The sequence below is a fragment of the Zonotrichia leucophrys genome, chromosome 2 (assembly GCF_028769735.1).
Source record: "Zonotrichia leucophrys gambelii isolate GWCS_2022_RI chromosome 2, RI_Zleu_2.0, whole genome shotgun sequence".
Lineage (NCBI taxonomy): Eukaryota > Metazoa > Chordata > Aves > Passeriformes > Passerellidae > Zonotrichia > Zonotrichia leucophrys.
The window spans coordinates 50,579,404-50,602,439 of NC_088171.1; the positions used below are offsets into that span (position 1 = coordinate 50,579,404).

General features: G+C 39.8%; 1 protein-coding gene across 8 annotated transcripts in view; it reads left to right on the forward strand.

Annotated features, from left to right (window-relative positions):
* Window positions 1–749: 749 nt before the first annotated feature.
* Window positions 750–23,036, forward strand: part of EZH2 (enhancer of zeste 2 polycomb repressive complex 2 subunit) — a 50,404-nt gene continuing 28,117 nt past the window's right edge. The window contains exons 1-3 of one of the 8 annotated variants that reach the window (XM_064703382.1): window positions 750–812; window positions 21,507–21,630; window positions 22,121–22,249. In XM_064703382.1, coding sequence (XP_064559452.1) covers window positions 21,514–21,630; window positions 22,121–22,249 — 246 coding nt within the window. In that variant the 5' untranslated portion in view covers window positions 750–812; window positions 21,507–21,513. Of the gene's footprint in view, window positions 813–1,233; window positions 1,294–17,388; window positions 17,439–21,506; window positions 21,631–22,120; window positions 22,250–23,036 lie in introns of those variants that run through there. The other 7 variants (XM_064703384.1, XM_064703379.1, XM_064703385.1 and 4 more) reach the window with 7 other exon arrangements.

The following is a 23,036-nucleotide window of genomic DNA, read 5'->3' on the forward strand; positions in this document are numbered from 1 at the left end:
AGTGGCACGGGATGCGGTCACACGGGAAGGGCTAAGTACCCGCCACGAAAACTTATCTGGGCAATTTCATTTTTCCCCGCGGAGGGTGGGGAAAGGCGGGAGTGACCTCCGGCGGCTGAGCTCCCGCGCCGGGGCAGCCACAGGCGGAGCGGCGGCGGGCACGGAGGGCCCGCTCCGGACATTCCCGCCCCCCGGGACCGTTAGGGCCGTTACGCCTCTCCCGCTCTCGGACCGATTCAAACTCGGCAGCGGCGCCGAGCGGGAGCGGGAGCGCGGCCCCTCCCGGTGCCCGCCAATCCTCTCGCCTGCCTCCGCGCGCTGTCCCCTCCCTCTGCCCCTCTCCACGTGAGGGGACCGGAGGGTTTCGGAGCCTCCCCGGCGCGGCGCGGCCCCGGGCCCGGCCCCGCCGCACGGCGCGAGGGGGGCGGGCGCGCGGGGGGCGGGGGGCGGTGGGCGCGGGGGGAGCGCGAGCCCCCCGTCCCCCCGCGCGGGCAGCGCGAGAACAAAGAGTTCTCCCCACCCCTCCCTGCCCCCCCCGCACGTGGGGAGCGAGGCCGCGCCCCCCGCCCCGCCCCCCGCCGCGCCCGATTGGCCCGGCGGGGCCCCGGCCGCGTCCGTCCGGCCAATGGGGGCGGCGCTCGGCGCTCGCCAATGAGCGCGATGGCGATTGGGCCGGCGTGTTTGGCGCTCGGTCCGGGAGGGTGAATCCGGCAGCCGGAGGCGGAGGGAGGCAGAGCGGGAGCGCCGAGCGGAGCTGGCGGCGGCACCGGCGGGAGCGGCGGCGGCGAGGAGCCGGGGCGGCGGGGGGGCGGGTGAGTGAGCGGGCGAGCGAGCGACACCTCGCGGGCTTGAGGCGGCGGCGGCGCCGGGAGCGGCTATTTATACCCGGGTCCTTTGTCATGGGGGAGGGGAGGAGGGGAGGGGGCGGCAGGGAGGAAGGGAGGGGAGGATGGGGGCGGTGGCGGCGGCTCCCGGGGAGCAGCCGCGTCCCCTTCCCGCGGGGCGCCGGCGGGCAGACACGCGGGCTCCCGGCCGGTGACAGCTGGAGGGGGGAGACATGGAGTCTGGAGTGCCCTTTGTCTAAGTTGGCTCCGTCCAGCCCGGCCGGCGATTCCGATCCCCGCCCGGCGGGGCGCACACCGGGGCTGGGGGCGAGCTCGCCGTCGCTCCTCTGAAGGGCGGGGGGCGGCGGGCGGGAGGCAGAACGGGGGCAGACCCGGCTGCGATTCCCTTCCCCTCGTCTCCGCTCCAGCCGGCGGCACGCGGCGGCGGCTCCGGCGCGGGCAGAGGGAGGTGTGCGTGTCTCCGTGTGTGTGTGTCTGTGAGAGTGTGTGTGTGTGTGAAATGAGGGGAGATCCGTGTGCCCGCCGTGGGCAGCGCGGCACGCAGCTCGTCCCTGTGCTCCCGGGAGGAGGGCGGCTGGGACAGGTCCGCCCGGGCTCCCGGAAGCCGGGCCGGCCGGGCGGGGAGGCTGAGCGCGCCCCGGGCGGGCCGGCGGCGCTGGGCTGGGCTGGGGGCTCCCGCCCCGGCTGTGGGGCGCCCCGGGCTCGGCAGGGAGCTCGGCAGGGGCCGGGGGGAAGCTCAGTCTGGCGGCGGCTCCGGCCAACTTGGCGATCGTGCAGAACGCCGTGCGATCCCGATCTTCCCGAGCGCCGCGAGAAAGTTCATCAGTAGCTGGAAATTGTGGGGGTTTGGGTCCCGTAGCGCCAAGCACGGCGACACGGAGCGCTGTTTAAAGCTAGGGTGTCTGGGGAGGTGCGAAGGAGAGTACCGGGCTGAGCAGTCCGTGAGCAGCAAATGTGTGGTTGGATAAAGAAATCGGTGTGTTGTGGCATCATGCACGTGTATTTAACATAACCAGGTCTTCGTGGCGATTCCAAATTTGTTATTCATGCACCAAAGAAAGGCAGCGTGTGCACAAATGTGCGGCAGGAATGGGACAGCAGACTTGTACATTACTCGAGATACTTATTTCTAACTTACAAAGCACCACACTGATTTTATTGGAGCAGGAGAAAAGTTTTTCATTTTTAAAGCTGGAAGTTCAGATTCTTTTTCTCTGTGATGAGAAGCATTTAACAGTTTGGAGAAGCTACTTTAGTTGTAGCAGGATAGGTTTGTCTTTGCTTAAGTCTAGCAACTCCAGTTTCAGCTATTGTGAGTTTGGTTCTTACTAATACAGATTTCAGGGAAGAGTTTTTACCAGCACGTTTAGTGTAATCTTCACATCTAAGTGGGGATTTTTCTCAAAGATAGGTTAATATTTTTTTAGGGTTGGCACATTCAGATTCTTTACCCAATTCATAAAAATTTAAAGGTCATTGTTTGTCCCCAGTGTCTATATCAAATTGAGAGTCTGGGGAATGTTTTTTTTGTGGTAACAATAAAGCATCTGCAGAAGGGTGAGTATTACTAGTACATAGTATAGCATAACTAGTCTCACTAGTGATTATTAAAATGTGAATATTTGAAAGCTACTAAGTCTTTCAGAAAACACACTGCCCGTATTTTAGGAGATGTGGCTCAAAAGTTTTCTGTGATGCGTTGAATGTTTTTAGGAGCTAGTACTTTACAAAGTACTGGATAGAAAAGTCACATTTCATGTTCAGGAGTTTCCTTTACAAGAAAAAAAGAAAAAGGAAAAATATTTTTTTCCTTCCTCCGCCTCCATGAGAAATGAAAGTAACAATTAAAGTTAAACAACCTGTGCAGAAATCTGTGACAGTCGAACGTTCCATGAGATGCCAACTGCTATTTTTGTCTGGGACTTTGGAAGGATTCAAGACTTTAATTTAGAAGGAAAATTGGGAAAAACTTTCAGGTTCTTTCAGAGATTTTTTAAATATGTAATTCACCTTGAAAAGTGGCAGACACTGGAAATCTGCACCTTCAAATAGTCAGAGAATGTCACCTCTCAGTTTAAAATGAGCTGAAGTGGTGGTGTGTAAGCTTAGGCCAGAGACTTGAAATTCAAGCTCAACTTTTTTCCCCCCTGCTGTTTTTTTCCTTTCTTCCTAAAACTGCCAACAAGCTGAAATATGGTGATTTCTTTGAAGACATGCTTTCAAATTGGTTTTTGTTTGTTCTGTAACACTGCAGCCTTCATGGGTGAGATGTAAATGTTCCTGTGCTCCTTCTTACCTGCAAGGAAGCTTTGGCTTAGGGAGAAGGGAATTTTTGTAGTGTATTAATTGTGTGCATGGGCTGTATTAGATATGGAGTGAGTGCAAGCCCCTTTCTGTAAAGAAGCTTATGTCAGAATAAACTATATCTAGAATCCAGTGCAGGCCAACAGTGCTCCCAGGAAAGTTGGTGTGCTCTAAAATTCCTCATGCAATTAGTCAAAAGAAGTGTTCTGTCACCATTCACGAGACAGTTCAGCTTCTGTAGCTGTAGAGATCATGGATGCCTTTTAGTAAGTTCACAGCTGTAATGGTAAAACTGAATAGCAGTTTTAGATGATGGTTCTATATTCATGTGATCGAACAGTGAGAGTTGTTTTTAAAAATGGCTGCAATACTGACAGGAGGCACATTTAATAAATGTCTGCTTTTCGTTTTGTTTGAGGATAAGTGCTGTGGAAAAACTGTAGTGTTGTCTGTCATCTGGAAGTTCTGTAATTCTACTGTTAATACTTACAGATGGATCTTAGCTGACTTGAGGAAAAGTATCCGTGAAGCTTTAGGGGGAATAACGTTTTCCCCAGCAGGGATGCTGAAAAATTTCAGGAACAGAACCAGAACCTGGCCTTTGCTAATCAAGGAAGTTCACTGAGTCGATAAAGTAATTTTGGCAGTATGACTTATCCAAGCAAAATTCACTTTACCCGATTTTTTAAAGAGTGAAGGAAATGGGCTGCATACGGTAAATACAATTCTTAATGATTTGATGGAGGCATTTGCATAACACTTACATTAACAAACGAGACCACTGTTAACATGAGCTGTAGGACAGTAACAGGAGGTTTATTTTAAAGTTGAAGCTGCTTCCAGCCTTCTGTTCCTTCCGTCAGCAAGGTCCATGGAGAGCTGTGCTGGGCCTGTTGAAGTGGTGTCTGATTGAAGACAGCATCTGTAAATGTATCTCTCTATAAATGTATCTACACATTTAACACCTAAGTGTACGACTTGTACAACTGTTCTGGAGTGGCTAAGTCAGTCTTTAAATGCATGAGTTACTCCTGCACTGACATAGTTTAAGGAATAATTTTAGTTAAAGTAGCTATGTCTGTGAGGAGAACAGTGAGGTAAACTAAAATCTTGTATCAAGTGTACCCAAACCAGCAAAATCTTGTATGAATTGTATGCAGAAAAGAGAGGGGTGCTTCACAGGGGAATGGTGACAACACCTGTTACAAGTTAGTCAAAAGCTCAGGTTTATTTTTTAGCTGAGTATATGCCCAAGGGTTTTGTTGAGCTAAAGATTAAAAGGAAAACAATGCACAGAATTACTAAGCAGGTATTCTATCTGTTCTCGCAGAAATCAGTTAAAGACTTTGGGATGATAGTGTGTAGGTCTATTTATGGATGAGGTGAAACTAAAAATAAAATTTATTGAGGGAAGGTTCTATTGTGCTCCAAGCAAGAAACAGGGAAGTTTTCTAAAACATGCTGCTTTCTGTAAGTGATAGTAATAGGCAGTTTGGTTATACACCTAGATTTCCACTAAGATTGAGTCAGGCTGTGGACTTGGTTCTGAATTAAAAGGTAAAGTAATGCTACTAAACTTGAGTAGAGGCAACTATTCAGAAGAAGAGTGAAATGTGTAATTTGCATATAAAATTGACAAATTAAGCTTTCTTAAAAATACTAAAAAATAAAGGAAATTTAAAATATATAATTATTTAGCCACAGGTTTGTAAATTGGTTGTAATTTTAAAATATTGGGAGAGAAGAGGATGTCTATTAATGTCCTTGTTGTGTCCACAAAAAAAAAACAACCAATGACCAAACAACACTCACCGTCAAATTAGTGTGGGTCGTACTCTTATTTAAGAAAGCTTTTGACTACCTGGCTGAAGCTTGGACATAGGATTTTTCATTTATTGTGCCTCTGCTCTGTTTGTAAAAACTGCTGTTGACTTGGAATGATTTATAATGCATTCTCTGCTTCCTATCTAGTGGTAAAATCAGTAGTACTCTTAAAGTAAGAAGGCCATTTGGACATTTAGATACATACTGTGCGTGATCTGAATGCTGTGGATAAAAATAACAGTGTAACGATGTGAGGGGATCAGCACAGTGTTGTCATTTGCTTGAAAATGTGATGTAGTACTTCCAAAGCTTCTAATTGGGGTATATATATGATATCATTAGCAAATGAGGTAAAACTGGTGTCTTACTGTGTGCAAATAAAGACTTCCTTGATACACAATTACAGAATACTCCAGAATTTGCTATTAGTTTTCTTTTTTTGTATATACATATGGTGCCTGCTTGAATAACATTGTATGTGTAATTATGCCAGCAAAGTAGTACAAATTGCAGTTCACATCCTAGGCTTTTTTGGATATGAACTGAAAATAAATCTTTACAGGAGGGTATGATTTCTTTATATTTTTAAATTGTTTTTTGATCTAGAACCAGGCCTATTTCCCTTGTCAGTTATTTGTTGTATCTGGCTCCTTTCCATTCTGCCTTTTACATGGTTAGTTCAGTTTTTCCTGCCATGCATTCTCTATTCACAGCCTGCATGTTCAGTTTAAATCCCAAAGCCATCAGATGTAATTTAAAGAAACAAAGTATTTGAAAGGAAGGAAATTCAAATCTTATAACTCTTATATAATTTTAATTTTTTTTAATGTGTGCTGGTTTCCTTTCTGTGTTTCTTAGCATGAGTGGATCTGGCAAGCTTTATATTTTTGGTGTGTAGTCTGATTTTGTTTTTACTAATAAGAAAAAATTCTAGAGCTGGAATTAATTTTGCTGCTTCTGTAAGAAGTCATATGGATGTGTGTTACAGAGACTTGATTTACCCGTGGAACTGTACCATGGCAAATTAAAGGATTAAAGTCGGTATTGTCATCTTTTTTAGTGTTACAGTATATAACCAGGACAGTGTAAATTGTGTCCTTTGTGCTAACTTCTTCCTGTTGTATGGCCACTAGTTTGTGCCACGTTTCTAGTGAGTTTTTATTGCCAATGTGTTTAGTGAGGAAGAGGTCGACATACATTGTTTTATTCTTAACCTAGTTTAACCATTCATGGTGGTTAAACTATGTTAAGAATAAAACAATGTATGTACACAGTTGCTTTGAAGTGGGGAGATACAAGGTCCCAAGACCTTATTTAGTATTTGCAGTTCTCTTCCACAGCCTAAGGGAAATGTTTTCTTTTTCACTGAAGGGTGATGAAGGTTTTGGGGGTTGCCTGTTGGGTTTTTTTCTTTTACCTTTTTCTGTGTTTTTTTTCCAAGATAAACTGTTTCTAATTCGTTTTCTTTATTAAATCAAGCTTCTGAAAAAGTAGTATCTGTGGGTTTTTTCCTTTCTAAGCAACATCTAATATAATGTGCAGGTGGATTTATTGCTGTATACCTTACAGAATAAGAATGCCATACATTAGATGCAATTATTTTGGGAAATTTTAAATTTTTGTTGTTTAAAATAACTCTTATGATTACTTTCATCATTTGAAGCTCATTTTGGAATTATACAGGCAAATGGCAAATACTAGTTCAGCTTCAATTTGCCAGACTGTTCTACAGTAAATTCTGCATACATGGAAGTATAATGTCTTTCAAAGTTAAGCTTTTAGGCTATTTGCCTAAGCAGGGAAGGAGTATGGAATAACTATTGAACCTGAATTGTTGTGCATCAGGGTTTTTCCTGTGTGGTGTGGTGTTGCTTTTGCAAGTATGGGTTGAACAGAAGAACCTGTGGCTATTTTAGTTTACAGAGTATAAAAGGTGTGTCCACAAAACAAGTTCAGGTGGAATAGACTATGCTCTTCAAATTCTCATCATAAATTATTTTGCCTGTGGAGACATGTCTTAAGTGTTCCTAGCAAGTGTTACTTTTTCTGCCGGATTTATCCAAGATATCAAAAAGCTAAATTTTTAAGAGTTGGAGGTGTTAGGCAACAGAGGTTAATTGGAATGTGTGTGGGAGTCATCTAACTCCTCTGGGTGTCTGTGAATGAGTGTGAAAAGAGAAATTCTGGAGGTATGCATTTGAGCAACTCAAAGGTGAAGCTCAAGTTTTATACATAAAAACTCTTTCTCCTGACAAATAGCCAGGCTTGGTTTGCTGTGAGGAACGTGGGGTAGTTTTAATTGTGACTTGTAAAAAGTATGATCAAATTCGGGCTTGAAACTTTTTGTTGCTGCGGTGCTGCTTGAGTTTTAATATGTTTTATTTGTTTTTTGAGCCAAATAATCTTACTCATCCATGCAAATGTTAGAAATATTTATAGATGCAGATATCCAAGTGAAAAGCAAGTAGTTGCATTACCTGATGCATGGTGTAAGGCTCGTGTTGCCCAAAGTGAAGTGAGATATCTTACTGCCAATTTGGTTCAGTTTTTAATATAAAATATTTGGTTATGGTCTCCCTGTTCTCTCTTTCCCCTCCCCCCACCCGAGTGGACAAGTACTTGAACTTCTTGTTTTTATTTCCAAACCGGTATTTTTCTAAAAGTATCAAATGTTGAAATATGCTGGAAGAAAGTGGTAATGGAGGGAATTCAGAAGTTTTTTTCTTTTAAATGGGTTACTCTTACTCTTTAAGTGGTATTCAGTAATGATTTAATGTCTGTTTTTACTTCTCTAAATCCTGAAGTGGGGACACAAAGATTTTTTTGAAGTGAAGAATAGCTTTGAAAGTTGCAGGCTTGCTTATACAGATAGAACACTCCAGTACGGATTTATGCTTTTCTTTTAAGGACTATCTGAAAACAAATTATGTTCTGTTACTTTTTGTATTCTGCTGTTGGATTTATTTAGGGAAATGTATTGAAAAACTAATTATTTGTATTGAAATCTTGTTTTCTTATAAACAGACGTAACATTTTTGTTTTTCTCTACTGAAGAGAATGAAACTGGGAAGAATCCATACCAGCGTTTCTTAAAGAGTAAATGTTCTAAATGAAGAACTCCCACAAAATGAGATAATGTCAAAATAAATCCGAAGGCAGTGTGCTATTTGGAAAAAAGAAGTCATCAAATTGATGCTCTTCTTCCTTGTCTCATAGATAATCTGAAATAAACTTGATTTCTAGACCAGTGCTGTTGTGGGATCTTGCTCAGGCACTTCATGTTTAATCAACCTATAATTAGTTACAAAAACTTTTAAAATTGTTGAGGGGTTTTGTCATGATCAGATGAGTTCTTGTGGGTTTTCTTAATGATTGTTATTTGAATTTCTGAAGCTGATTGTTTAAGATTATTTTATATGTTAAGGAACATGAATTTGATTATTTTCTGAAGTGCTTCTGGAAGATCAAGAGTTACTTGTAAACTCTGAGCTGTAAAGTTTTTAACATGCTGGCAGATAGAGTAAGGGATGTTGAATACTGGAAGTTGCTTTGCTTTGTTAGTTTTCTAATGCAGAAAAATAGAAGATTCGCATTTAAAAAGAGCAAGAAATTAAATTAAGATTTCTCATGTTTTTCCAGGAAGCAAAAGGGAGTGAAGGACCATTTCTTTCTATTTAATATCCAAGAGCTTATTGACACTTCATTCTTTCCTTTCTTTCTTCCTTGTCTGAGGGAGTTTTTAGTATCTGCCCTGCCAGTATATAGTAATGGTAGAAACTCCTGAGAGGATTTTAATGCAACATAGTGTTAAACTGTGTTAGGGGAGAAAGCAGGAAACAAAATGCTGTAGCAGGCAAACTAATATTTATAATTAAAAAAAAAATCAGATGGGGAGCATCACTGAAGAAAACGTGAATTCTGTGAGCCTTCGAGCTGACATGTTTCCCTCCTGTCTTGTGTGTCAGTAAAACTAAGTGAGGAGAGCACTTACAAAAATAAGTAGTATGAACTGAGCACATCCAGAAACTGATCTGCAGACGTAGGCATTTAGTACTGTCACAAGGAGCTGAAAATTGGAAGGCCTAAGGCCATGGCTCTGTGTCCTTAGGTGGGGCCAGAATGGCTGGATGCTCACTTTCTGCAGTCAAAAGCAGCAAGATATTTTCAGCCAAAGAACTTCCTTGCTTCTGTCAATGGCTGCAAAAATGCTCCTGCTGTCAGGAGGGAAATGATAGCACAGGTGCAAGTAAAAGGGCTTCTTTTTGTAGCAATGCCAGCATAAAGTAGGGGTGATGCTTGAAAGTCAAAGCTGGCGGTTTTTGTCTGATAGGTTTGGGCAGTAATGAGGAGCTGTGTTTGGAGAGATTACTTCAGCTGTTAAAAACAGACTGGAAACAGTAATTGATGAAGGAAAATGTGTGTTGTGATCTAGGCAAGCCTAAGTCAGGAGTTAAATACGTGGAGGGCAAACAGGTGCTCCTACCAAATCTGAACTAATATCTAAGAGAGGAGCATTCTCTAGCAACATCTAGGTGTACAGTGCAGGATTGTAGCTGCTGTGAAATACTGTATGTAATTGTGTTACATACTGGAGCAGAGAGCAGTGACAGCCAGTCTTTGGAATGGTGGTTGGCTGCAGTGGCATTGCTTGGTAGGGGCTGCTCTCTGTTGGCACATCAGTGTCTGCAGCCCTAAGTGGTGTTTCTTCCTAGAATTTGCTTTTTAAAGACTTTCCCAATCTCTTTAAGGTTTTTATTTTTCATAGAATATATGTCCACTCTGAAGTTTTTCATTATGCCAGAGCACTTGTAGTCCTTCATGAAACTGTTGCAGAACATATATGTAACTTAGTGGACAGTAAATCATGTCACATTTGTTTCATGTTTACCATTTGTATCAGAAGTTCTTGTAGAGTATGTATGCAGAAGGGTTCATCAGCCTTGTTCTCACAAGAAGGCTAAAAATCAACCATTTAGAGGAAATTCTGACACGCTGCTTAGCTCAGATTCAAGGTATTACCTATGTTATAATATTTTAATAACCCCTCCAGTGGTAACTAGTTTTGGTTTGGGAAATAATCCTGCTAGTTAAAATATAGCCATTAATATAGTTAATAAGTTAGTTTCATAATAGTACTACTGCAAATAAGTAGTTTAATTGGATTAAATATGCCATGAAACTGTACTCTTAGTTCACTGAGATAGCCACTTGTACATAGCTGTAAGAGAAAAGGCTGTGCACAGTCATTTTGTATATCATAGATGAAGGCAGCACATCATGACCAGGTGTGAAATTGCCACAAAATGGTTTTTTTTTTTTTTTTTTTTTTCTTTAAGCTTGTTTTAAAATTAGCTGAAATTCTTACTCAAAAGATACAGGAAATCATCTCATTAGTATCCTGAAATATGAATTGGTGGCTATTAACTTAAAGAGCTAGTGGGGTAGTAACAAGGCCCAAAAAACACTGTGTTTGGGAAGAAATAATTGAGGTGGTACACATTTCAACATATTTTGGGGAAGCAAATCATAGAATAGTTGCTTATTGTGAATGTGTCTACCACTTGACTCACTTAGTGATTTCTTCTAGAATATATTTAAATTAAAAAAAAAAAGGCGGAAAAAAGCCAAAACAAACCCTGAACCAGAAGACAACCAACCATTTAATATACCAGGATAGAGATCAGCCTTCTGATCTTAAGTATGTCAAGTGAAAGCTAAGGCTGTAGTCACTTTAAATGGCAGAAAGTAAAAGGTCTGAAAAAAGTGACACTTCAAAGGCACAAAGATTGGGCTGTAAGAGAAGCAGAACCCCATTAGGATATGAAGACAACTAATTTGAAAATAACAGCCCTTATATGTGGTCTTTTATTTATTTTAAACATAATATTCAGTTTAAGCATTCTAGTTAGACTGCTTTCTTAATTAGTGAAGAGTTTTCCAATCTTTTTAAATTACAGTTTCAGAGAGAGAGCTGAAAGTTCTAACTGTACTGTTAACCAGATAAGGCATCTTTGAAATGAACCAACACATGGAATAGTAGTGGGAAGGAGTGTGTGAACTAGCTAATTGATGGAGTTTTTAAAGGAGACTAATGTTTCTACTGATTATAAGAATCAGTGATTGTACACCAAACCCAAGAGTTTAGTCTAATTAAGCTCTTAAGCATTTTAATTCACAAATTACTGTTCCTTTAATGGTAGTGTTTTTCACATTGTGTCTGTAACAGATTGAAATACTGAGAGTGTTAGTGCTCATTGTTTTAATCTTTTGAATATTAACTGAAATTTAAAAGGCAAACAAACTCCCTAGCATGAGCTTTAGAAATAGTGTGGTCCTGGTTTTGAGATGGTGGGCCCAGCTGAGAGATATATTGACTTGTAGAATAGTTTTAGATCTAGAAGTCCTCTGATCTAGTCTCCAACTTGGGGTACGCCAACACTGAAATAATATTTTCCAGACCACTTTTAAAATGTTTTCAAGAGTGGAGATTCTGTCACCTCTGTTTAATACATTTCTATGCTGGACCACACTCACCGGGAAGAATTTTCTTGCTATATTAAAATGAAATCCCTTACTGAGTCCTGTCTGTTGTCTCTTGTATTTTCATTTTAGCATAGATTAGCATGTTTCAGTAGAAAAACTAGAACAGTGCTCAAATTCTGTGATTGTCTGGGTTTAGCTCTGATTTGTGTAGGAAAGCAAGTTATGCAGGGAGTTAATTCCATTATGTAGTGGTTGAAATTCTCAGAGTGACTTGTTCAATTTTGATAAGGCCCAGAAACAGACAGAAGCATGACACATTCTTAAGAGTGTGCTCAGGAGTTTGGGGAGCTTACATGTGATATTCTGAAAGAATATTTGTAGGAATAAATAGAATGTGCCTTGAAGCCTTTGCCTTGTGCTAATACTCGTTGAGTGGCTGTAGTGGGATGTGGAATGTACGTGGCAGAATGCAATTGAAGGAACCTACACTAGCTTTTCATCTGTCTTGCACTGGCAAGTGATGTAGACAAGTTTGCTGCTATTGTTTGCCACTGACTACATCTTTTCAGAGCAATCTTTCGTTGATCAAGAGATAGCAGGAAGCAGCTTCTTGAAAGCTACTCCTGCAGAAGTAGTTAACACATTAACTGCATTGATTGTACAAAGTGCTGTAAAGAACAAAAAACTACACAGTGTGAATGATAGGTTTTACATGGTGTGGAAGATAAATCTTCTAGTCTAAGACAAGTGGATGATATGTTGGAATGGTTTGCTTACTTTGAAGAGGAGAGGTTTTTCTCTGCTTTCCTTTGACTCTGGTTTCATGGTTCCGCTTCTTCCTTGCCAGTTTGGATATTTATGATGCCAGCATGAACAGCTTTGGTCCAGTTAGAAAACTGTGCTTTTGAGTGCAGAAAATATGTAATTTGAAGTAACTGATCAGCACAATCAAACTTACCATATTTGCTATGTAAAGTCTGTCTGAGATGCTGAGGTAGTGTAGACAGACAATGAAGAGAGGAAATAAATGCCATTTTAAGATCCCACTTCCTTTTCTGCTTCTAGTTGAGCAGTACACTAGGATGTATTTGTTACCAGCTTCCAAAAGCAAACAGGTAAGTGTATGTGTAAGTGTATGTGCTGTTTAGTTTTGGTTGAAATGTTGTTCTTCAAAGTGAAATTATGTTAGGTAATTACTAATAAGCTAGTAACCATTGTTTATATCAGGAAGGAAAAAGTACACTGGCCTTGGATTAACAGCAATTTCAATGGAGGCAAAATCTTCAGGTTGGTGGTACATAACCCCACAATATTGTAGTGACAGAGTATTGTAAAAGGGATTCTACTAATTGAAGTGTATTTTAGTGTTGCAAATAGTAATTACAAATAAATAGCTGTCACAAGAATAGGAGCTTATTTGTAATGAGACTGCTTATAATAAAAGCAGGACTATTTATAGCAGCAGACCTTCTGCTTTTGGAGCTGCCATATTACCTGGAAAGCCTATAGCCAGCATCAGTCTGTGTTGGTGTGAGGGCTGACACTAAAATGTCTTGGATGTGGTTGTTACCCATGCTGCAGAACAGGTTTTTAATTCTGCTTGCAAGCCAGGGGTTTTCTGCTAATTTGAGGAGGAAAAAGAGGAAATATTCTGAATTTTTACACAGTCATTGCTCCTCAGTTTGGGGTTGGCATTGGTATGTCTGAGGCTGTTGATGTTCTCCTCCTTCCATCAGATTAGTTAGTTAATAGTTTTGTCTTTGATAGTAGCCTGTAGAGGTTTCCATCTCCTGAGTGATCAAGAACATTCTTGCAGAAAGTGTGATCTTGTCAGAACTGATCATGAGTGCTTTGTTAACCTACACCATCCACAGCCACTGATGTCTGTCAGAGTGAGGAAAACGAGATGACATGTGTGGAGTTACCTGCTTAGGTCAGTTAACTGATTTCTTTTAGATACTCCCAAAGAGAACCTGTACTGGTTAAGCCTTTGTAGGCAGACGCAAGCTGCTGGCCTTTATCTGCCCAAAGAGTGGCACGGCTGGCATGGATGGCTTAATAAATCCTTCCTGTTTCTGTTTTTTAAGAGTAATTTTTCTGTCCCAGTAAAACTGAGTATCAGAGGGATGGCATGGTTTCATAAACGCTTGTGTTGAAGCCTGAGCTGTTGCCCTCTCCTGTTTTAGTTCCTTGCATCTTGTTTCTGCCCCTATGTTGCCCCTCTGTCCCTCGTGTGGATTCAAGAATTCATGGCTTGAACACATTGAACAAATCCGTGGCTGCTGAACAAACCGGCATGTGGAGCTGGTTTTGTTGGAAAAATGTATTTAAAAACCAAGTATGTTCATTTTCTGGACTGTTCAGACAGATTTTTTTTTTTTTCCCTGCCTGACCTAGTTTGATTACAGAATCATAAGCACTTAAGCATTCACAGCAGAGAAGGCTGTGTAGAAGTAGCAATGAGTGACCATTGATACAGTGGACAGATGATGTCTTTTCCAGGTCAAACTGACACCAAATAGCATTTGAGGAAGTTGAACTGATGGTAGCATTTGATGTAAGTTATTTCTTGAAATTTAAACTGCCTTTAATGACATAGTACTTCAGCATATGGAATAACAACATGATATAAATTTAATACATAATTATATTTAGGTATTTCTTATTTAAAAATAGGTTGAACTGTACTACAGACTTAAAATACCACATTTCTGTGATATAAAATAGTAAAAACACACTACAGTTTATTCCCATCTATTTCTCTGATTATTTCTGTAAAAGATTAAATGTGCTGTAGTTATTTTTATAAAATATTATTAATAAACTGTATTAATCCTTCCTATGTTGTATTTCAGAGATTTTTCTTAGTTGGTCTAGTTCGGGCTCTGAAATACCCAAGCTGACAGTGGCCTTGGGAATATTTTTCTTCCCATGGAAATGAGAATGTGGTATTTTACATAGATAGGTTTGAAAGAAAACCATGTTTTATTTTGCTTTAGAAAATCCAGAAAGCAGAGTGGCAACTATAAAACTTGTGGTCATATCTTTTTTTGTGTTTGCTGTAATAGCACAGGTAAAAAGCCCTTTGAGTTTCTGTGAGTGTCATTTCCCCCTCACCCACCTACAGCTTGCATAACTTAATGTGGAAAGACTTAGCAGCTCTGAAATCACAACTGAACAGTTTTTCTTATTTAATCCAAAAAAAGAATATATTGGGATTTGAACATATTTTTTTTTCTATGAATCTTGCTGTGGTTATAAAAAAGTTTGATATAACTGTAGAAGACAGATCTGATAGATTAAAGCATTAATTTATAATTTATTTTCAAGTTAGTTTTTTTTTTTTAAGTCTGGCTATATGTATGTGTTTTATTGGTTTGTTTTTTGGTTTTTTTTCAGGTGCTTGGTAGATGTAGCTAGAGTGTTGGAAACTGTTTATTCTGGAAAGATTTAGGACAGGTTCATGGACTGTATTATCTTGTTTTGGCATTTAGGGTACTTGAAACAGAATAGTAAAAGGAAATTTGTAAGTTTCTAAGCGGTAAAGTTTAGTTTAACATATCTGAAAAATAGTTAGCTGCATTTGAACAATCATTTTATTGTGTTGTGCTCTGTAAAATCCTGTAACAAAAAGATTATATTAGTACTTTATGAGGTGGTTTGGTAAAGTTAAAAACTCCAGGTCTAAGCTTAACTCATTGAATTTTGATACTTGAAATGCATTCTTAATGGGGGTATTTGGGTTTTTTCCTTTTTTCTAGCAAGTACTGAATTTTTCTGCAGGCTTGTGGAAAAATGTTGTTAATCCCGTCTGTTGCTAAAATTCTGCATTTTTGGGTTGAATGGGAAAATTCAACCCAAATGTCCTAAATTCTGCTGCCCAAGTAAAAATTTTTTCTGGTTTGTGAATAAGCATAGAAGGGTGTGATGGGGTGCGGTTGGTTTTCTTTGGTTTGTTTTTTTTCCCTTTACGTTCTTTAGTTGCTTGAAAGAGTTATGTATTGGCTTCAGGTAGGGTTTATTATATAATAATTTGTCCATTAGTAAGGTTGCATAAGCTCAGGCTGAAAGACTTGTATGCTGTCTGGATCTGATAACAGCTTACAGCTAAAGAGCATGCCTGCCACTCCAGAGCACACTGATGTATGAAACCAGTGCCCGTTTGTGGTTTCACTGCCTGCTCTAGTTTTTCTCTACTGTTGGCCTGATTTTCTATAAAATTCTTCCTGCTTTATAGTTGTGCACAGGATGTCACATCTGTGGATGGGATCGTGAAACTCATCTGTGTTTCTGAAAACAAGTGAAATCGTGAGTTTTTGTTTATCCTTAGTTGTATCAAGTTAATGAGCTGTACTGGGGTGAAAGTAAAGAGTTGGGAAGGGTGGGATGATGGTAAGGTGCCATTGCTGCTGAGGAAGTTACTTTGTGAGGAACCTTCGTGGTGTAGTGTTAACTCTAGATTAGTGAGGGTGTAGCATTTGAGATGCCAGCTCCTGGAGCCAGTGCAGGCTTTTCCAGCCAGTGGCAGTAGGTCACTGTGCACAGGGCTCCAGGGGGCAGTGCCGAAGGAGGGCTGGAAGGGACATGAAGCAGCACTGTGGTGTCATCCATTGAGCTGGGTCCTGCACTAAAATACATTCCTTTGGACCTCAGCTTCTGAGTGTGGATGCTTTTGGCTTTGTGGGAGATAGAAGCAGTACTTCTCCCCTGCCTGCCCATGCCCCATCTGAATTATTTTATACCTTTATTACTCTCCTACTACTCCAGGCATCAAACAACCCCATAATTACTTATTTCATTATTCTATTTGCATCAGATTTCAAATACAGTTTCTCCACTGGGTTTTATGTTCTCCTTCAACCCCAGTGTCCCCTCACCTCCTGCACTGAAACTGGTGGTTAAGAGTGCTCTGAAGTACTGTATTATATTACCATATATTTAAAGTATGTAAATAACCTTATGAGTGTAGATTAATTCACAAAAAAAGAACTTGTAAATTATACTGTACTGTGCAAAAGATGTTTTGATTCATAAATATCTCCAAATAGGGATCCTGAGTAGTGGGAAGATAATGTAATATTCCCACAGTTTAAAATACTGTGTAATATTAAGCACAATTACAAACTAATAGTGTTCTTTTAAAAGGGCAGGCCCCCTCATTTGTTCTCCCATGCTTCTTAGTTGAAAATTTTCATTAATTTATCTCTTTTCCTGAAATTTGGCATGGTAGCCAGAGGAGCTTAAATATAGTTTTTGACAGCTGTATGACTGTTTGAATAGACTGCCTAATTTAGAGAATTATCTGTGTGCTTGTCTGTCACTGATGGATATTGCCAAAATGATCAAAGAAAAATAGGACGTTGTCTTTAAATAAGGCTATTTCTATGTTCTGTAGGCAAAACAGGAGCAATTTGAGCTGAAATTGTTCTACACTTCTTTGTCTCATTGTGAATCCTAGATGTATTGTACACAATTTGTCTGCTGAAAGTAAAGGTTGCCTGATTTAAGCTTATAGGCATGAATTTTCTTAAAAACTTACTGTAAAGATGTGGGTCTTGTACAGAATTATGAAATGCTCAGCAGGGTTTCTTTAAAAAACAAATGTATATGCTTTAGGATGCTGCCATTTTTTTGATTTTCATTTCCAGTATGCAAGTATGAGTAGAAACTGAAAAGAACACCTATGTCTTTGTTTCTATTTTCTTGTAGGTTTTTCTTTTAAATTTGTGTTTAGCTGGCTTTAGTAAGTCTCATTCCTAGCACCCCCTTATTGTTCTCCTTAAGAGAACAATTGTTATATTTTGTACTTGGTGGGGGTCTGGAATAGCATTGGTCCTCTTGTTAGTGTAATTCTCTCCTTTTCTGTCATAGCATTGGGGTGATTGCCCAGTTGGAATGAGACAGCCCACAGCATTCTCTCTTCTGCAGAGAGGGTCCAGGGAGTTATGGCAGTGTTTCCCTCCTTACTGTGAGTGATGCCAGGTGAGATCTGTCTGGGTTAGCTGAGGTTGTGCGTGGAAGTCATGGAGCACTTTGGGAGAAGAGCTTTCTTTAGAAACAGTATCGCTGCTGTGGAGTTGTGCTTGCTTTCTTTGTATCTCTTCTGCAGAGGCATTGCTCTGCCCGTGAATAACTAACTTGGCTGCTACATAGTTTTTTCTTTTCTGTTTTTTGCATAGAACTTCTCAGGACTTGGCTCTTTGGCAGTTAGATGGTTTCTCTGGACCATTTTAATCAAAATGATTTAAAAAAATTGGGAAAGAATAAGATTTTTAAACAATACAAACAACTGATGGGATTCAGAAGGGGAAATGGGAATGGAGAAGAGGGACAAGGCCTAAGGGCTCTCAGAGTCGGACCATTGCACTAAGAGAATCAGTATCATGTTTTATTTATTAAATGGAAACTGTTTCAAACTGTGCTGTCTTTAGGCAGACTTAACTATTCTCAGACAGATGGGATTTAGTAGCTTGTGCCACTTCGGCTCCTGTAGGGAGTATTCTGAAACTTTATGTGGAAGGTTGGCTAGTTCTGACAAATTGATCTCAACATTCACTAGCTTCTCTGCTCTGCAGTCCTAGCTGTGACTCCCATACAGTGTAGTTTAAGGAAAATGTGCAGGTTTTCTGTCTTACCTAGCAAAGTGGGAATGGTGTAGTCTGTTCCAGTTCAGAGTACTTTCACCAGTTCCACTGGTGTTTATGTGCACAAGAAAGGGATTTGGGAGAGGTTCGTCTTGCACACAGGCTCTAGGCAAGCAGACCACTGGTGGGCTTGAGACAGCATCTACGACCCTGAACTTGCCTCAGAGATTATGTTGGGGTTTCCCTGAAGTCTTTTAATTCTCCAAATTACTTTTGCTTTCGGGGATGGGAAGTAGGGTATAGCACCCTGCTTTCATATTTCCTGGTTTTTGTTCCCCAACACTGGCTGTCCTTGCCTGTGAAATTTCTTATCCCTGTTTCTCAGGTCTAGCTTCTTAAATTTAAAGTTTTGGGGACGACCTTTGAACTGACATGAGAAATCATCAAAGGCATTTGTCTGTAGTCCTCATGTGAAGATTATCAATAGCAGCATGAGAATTAACTCTGTGAATATGCTCTTCCTGCCCTGCCCCCTGCCTTGGTTTATTTTTATTTTGTATTTTCTTCTGAGATTTGGGACACAAAACCAATTGCCTCCTACCACAGTACATATGTTAGCAACACAGTAATTCTACTTTGGTTATGTTAGACTGCCAAAAACATGCAAACACGGTTCACTTGGTTCTCTGCTGCTCAGAGACTGGTAATATATTAATTTTGACAATCTCTGAACATTTTTTACAAACATGCATCCAAGACTTTTTTCCACCTAGATATCATTTTTCTATACTCTCTGTACATATGCTTCTTTCCACCAAGTGCTTTTTCTCTTAATATGGACTTACCATTCAAGATGTAGTTTCTAATTTGTTTATACACATTGGACTTTAATGTATGATGTATGTCCCACTGACTGTTGCACATTAACATTTTGGCTTTATGTAGGAGGACTTTTTCTTCCTGTAACTTGATGTAAGCAACAGTGCAGATTTTTTCATTTTCTATCACATGTTATTTGGTGCCTTGACCATTAGGTTGTCTGTGCTGTACCCCAGACAGCAACTTGAAACTAGTGCAAGAGGAGAGTATTCTTAAAAGTTATGTTTGTTTTCAGATGAATAATCTGAGTGTAAGTTAGGCTGTTTTGAAAGGAAGTACTAATCTTAAGAAGTATTATTTTGTTACCATTTTAATACAACATGTAGCAATGATGTTCATTATTGGGAAATTGAATAGATTGTTTTTGTTTTTGTCATGGGGTTGTATTTCTCTCAGGTCTTCTTGGGACTGTACTTAAGTTGTGTGAAAGAAAGATGGAAATTCTGTTGGGTTTGTCTGTTTGTTGTTCTTTAATCCAATTAAATGTGACTTCTGTATAGATCTGCTTCTGATGAGCAGGGCTTATCTGGCAATCTAATTTCAGTTAAGAAAGCTTTTTTGTAAAGCTGGAGTCATGTGTTATTATCCAGGAAACTAGAATAAGAAGAGCTGTGGTTGGGGCAGTATTAGAGTAAGTAAATGTAATTTGTGTTTCAGTTTTATGGCCTATATTATTTCAGTATCATCAGCTGAGCTTTCATTTATCTTTTGAGTTCATTGATGTTTTTTCCATGTCTTTTGGCTAAATCACAACTGAAGCAATTTTGATGTTCTGTAGTGTTACAAATTGAGATTGTCTGTTATTTAATGGTACTTATTTGATGTCTAATTTATTTCCAGTTAACGGGTTGTTTTTCAGTATTTTTACTTTGCCTAGTTTAATATATGATACAGTGTTTTTTCTATACTTCAGAATGTTTTTATGCTGCTCTTTAATCAGTATCATAGTGCACTTTGAATTACTGATTCTCTTGTCCGTGTTCAAACATGAATGGCCTAGGATTATTTTTTTAAAGTATAATTTTATTTTTTTATCTTTTGTAACTGCTAGGGTTGTGGTGAATGAGGTACAGGTGGGTTTTACTTGCTGTCTTGTACATGGAAGCAGGGTAACTGTGTTTGATGTTTTGTTCTAGATTAATCTCCCCATGGTGAGATAAATGTCCTCACCCTCTGTCTAGTCAGGTGCATCATGTAGGTATATGTATACTGTGTCTTCTTTCCTCAAAGGATGTTTTCCATGATTTGGGTTGGAATTTCTGCTATCTGTCAATTATTTTTTCATCCTAAATCTAAAACCCCAGCATTTTTTCTTGCAAAATATTATTTTAAATCTTATTAAGTCTTGCATGAAAATTAGTTCAGGCTTTTATAGACTTACTACCTTTTTGTTCACTGTAAATGAATGCATAGTCTTGAGAATAAACAGGTTCTGTATTGATTTCTCCCTCTCATCATCATCATGAAGTCTGGTAGAACTCAACTCTGACCTCTACAGAACCGCTGAAGATAGAGCAGTAAGCTTCCAGTAACTTGGACAGAGCAGTGCTTAGGGGAGCTCTAGTGTGTGCCATGAAGGTAGCACTGGGCATTGCATTTGAGGCCAAAGATGACACCTCTGTTCATGTTGATCTGCCTTAATAATTAGAAGGGCTGTAATTGTTTCTGCCCAAACTGATTATGCTTGTTTGAGAATGTTTTAGCCCTGGGCAACTGGATGTTTCAGCCTTTCAGTCCATGTGAATGATATTTTGAGCTATTCAGTGAAATATTGTAGTTTTACAATGCAGCTCTTGAGAAGAAGCCAGTTTTTGATGTAGTGGTTTGGTTTCAGGATGCTGTCAAAATAGTCATTGCCAGCATAGCTGTAGCATACGGTCCTTGATTTTGAAAAATACAGAGCAGATTGGCATATTCTAGCAAGGCATTTGGATTATAACATAAAAATACAACTTCATTGCCAACAGTCCTGTAATGTAAAAATGAACCACTTGGCACTAGGAGGGCGATCAGTAAAGTGGAATCAGTGGGCAGCTTGTGGTCTTATAGAATACTTGAGAAAAGAGCAAAGTCTCTTATTCTGGCTGTTTCAGAACTCGTTTCCTGAATTTCTACAATTTTTTCATGCTTGACTGGCTGACTGGGGGGGACTGAGTACTCCTTGGGGTACCTCTGTACTTGAGGTCAACTCCAGAAGTCTGTTGTAGGAGTTGGTGTCTTAGTAAAGACGACCCTTCCTGCAAGGAGGAAAAGGTTTGTCTGCTGTGAACGTGGTTCTCCAGAAGTTAATTTACAAGGCTGCTTGGAATCTGGATTTGTTCCCTTCACCCTTTTAAATCCATCAGATACCTTTTTGTATAGAGGCATTAGAAGTGCAAATGTGAAGGGTCCACTGATTTGCAATTAAAATTACTGTCTTCTGGTGCCTATCACTTAGATATGTTTTCCTTTTTTTCTCTTGGATTGCAAGTGTGTGATTGAAAGGAATTAGATATGAAAGATATGAAAGGAATGTTGCTTTCCTATCTAATTTCTGTAAGCAGTGGTGTCAGATTTGGTAATACAAACATGCTGGTGTGTCTTGTAGGATAATCATGGGTCAGACCGGAAAAAAATCTGAGAAGGGACCAATTTGTTGGAGAAAACGTGTAAAATCAGAATATATGAGACTGAGGCAGCTCAAGAGGTTCCGACGTGCCGATGAAGTAAAGGTACTTTATCTTTTTCTTCTATTGCTTATTAAGTTTTACAAGTATTGATTATTTTCTCTAGTATGTGTCCTACAGTTAACACTTGCTATAACAATTTCATTGAGTACTTTGTCAACCTACTGAGAGCTTGTCTTCACTCTGTGGTCCTATAAACATGTATGATACATTTATATGTGATTGGGTTGAGAATGTTAAGTATCAGAAGAGGTTGTGGAGAGCTAATATGGCAACTTCTTTAGCTGCATACTCTTTCAAATTTAGAATTTAGTTCTATGCTAAATGTGTGACTCTCTAGTTGTGAGAGCATGGTACGAATTGAAGAAAGAGATAATGAACTATATTGAACTTTGCTGATGTTTAAATTAAATTTATATGTTTTGTGCACTTTTGTTTGTCTTAACGTGTCTGGTTAAATGTCAGAATGCCTTAAGATGCTAGCAGATGAATTTAGAGTCTTTAATTTATTTATAATGCTGTGGTTAATTTTTAGAGTATGTTTAATTCTAATCGTCAGAAGATACTGGAAAGAACTGAAATCTTAAATCAAGAATGGAAACAACGTAGGATACAGCCTGTCCACATCATGACTTCTGTGAGCTCATTGCGCGGGACCAGGGAGGTTGGTTAACATGTGTTGTGGTAATTCCACTTACAAGGTTGTTAGCACGTTTTCATTTTATTACTGCAAAGTTGGCTGTTCTTTATATATATTTTTTTCAGCATGATATGATTTGGCAGCTCAATGTGTTTTGTATGAGTGTCTTAAAGGATTTATTTATTGTGTACTTTGATCATATGACTTCTGCAAAGGAATAAATATGTAGCAGGCTACCTGGCTTTGAATGACACAAAAAAGTGAAACTTCTTTATTTCTGATAATGATTGGACCATACCTCAGCATCCTTTGATAAAGCTATTCTGTCTCTGTGGTACTGGGAGTTTACTCTTGCTCCTCTTGGAGTTAGATTAATGAATTCTTGTGTTGCACAAGCAGACTAGGTGCTAAATTTGGGAAAAATATTTCCATAGTTGTGGCATAATTTGAGCTAAATGCCTAAACCTAAAATGGTTTCCACAGAATTGGTAAGGTTGAAAGGGACCACTGGATGTCATCTAGTGCTGCCTTCCTGGTCAAGCAGGGTCGTCCTAGAGCTTGTTATTCAGGATTGTGTTCTGTGTTGTGGTAACTTCAACAGTGATTTAAGCCCATTCCAGCTCTCTATATTCATCCCAGTTTAATTTACCTTATTTTTAAGTTGCTCTTTAGGCACTTCTTCACACTTAAAATGTTTAAAGATGTTTGTAATAATCTAAAAAACGAATTCTTTTCAGTAGGATGAGAAAGAAAAGACTTTTCTGTGAATAGGTTAAAAAAAGCAAGCCAAAGAACTTCATCTGCAAATAAA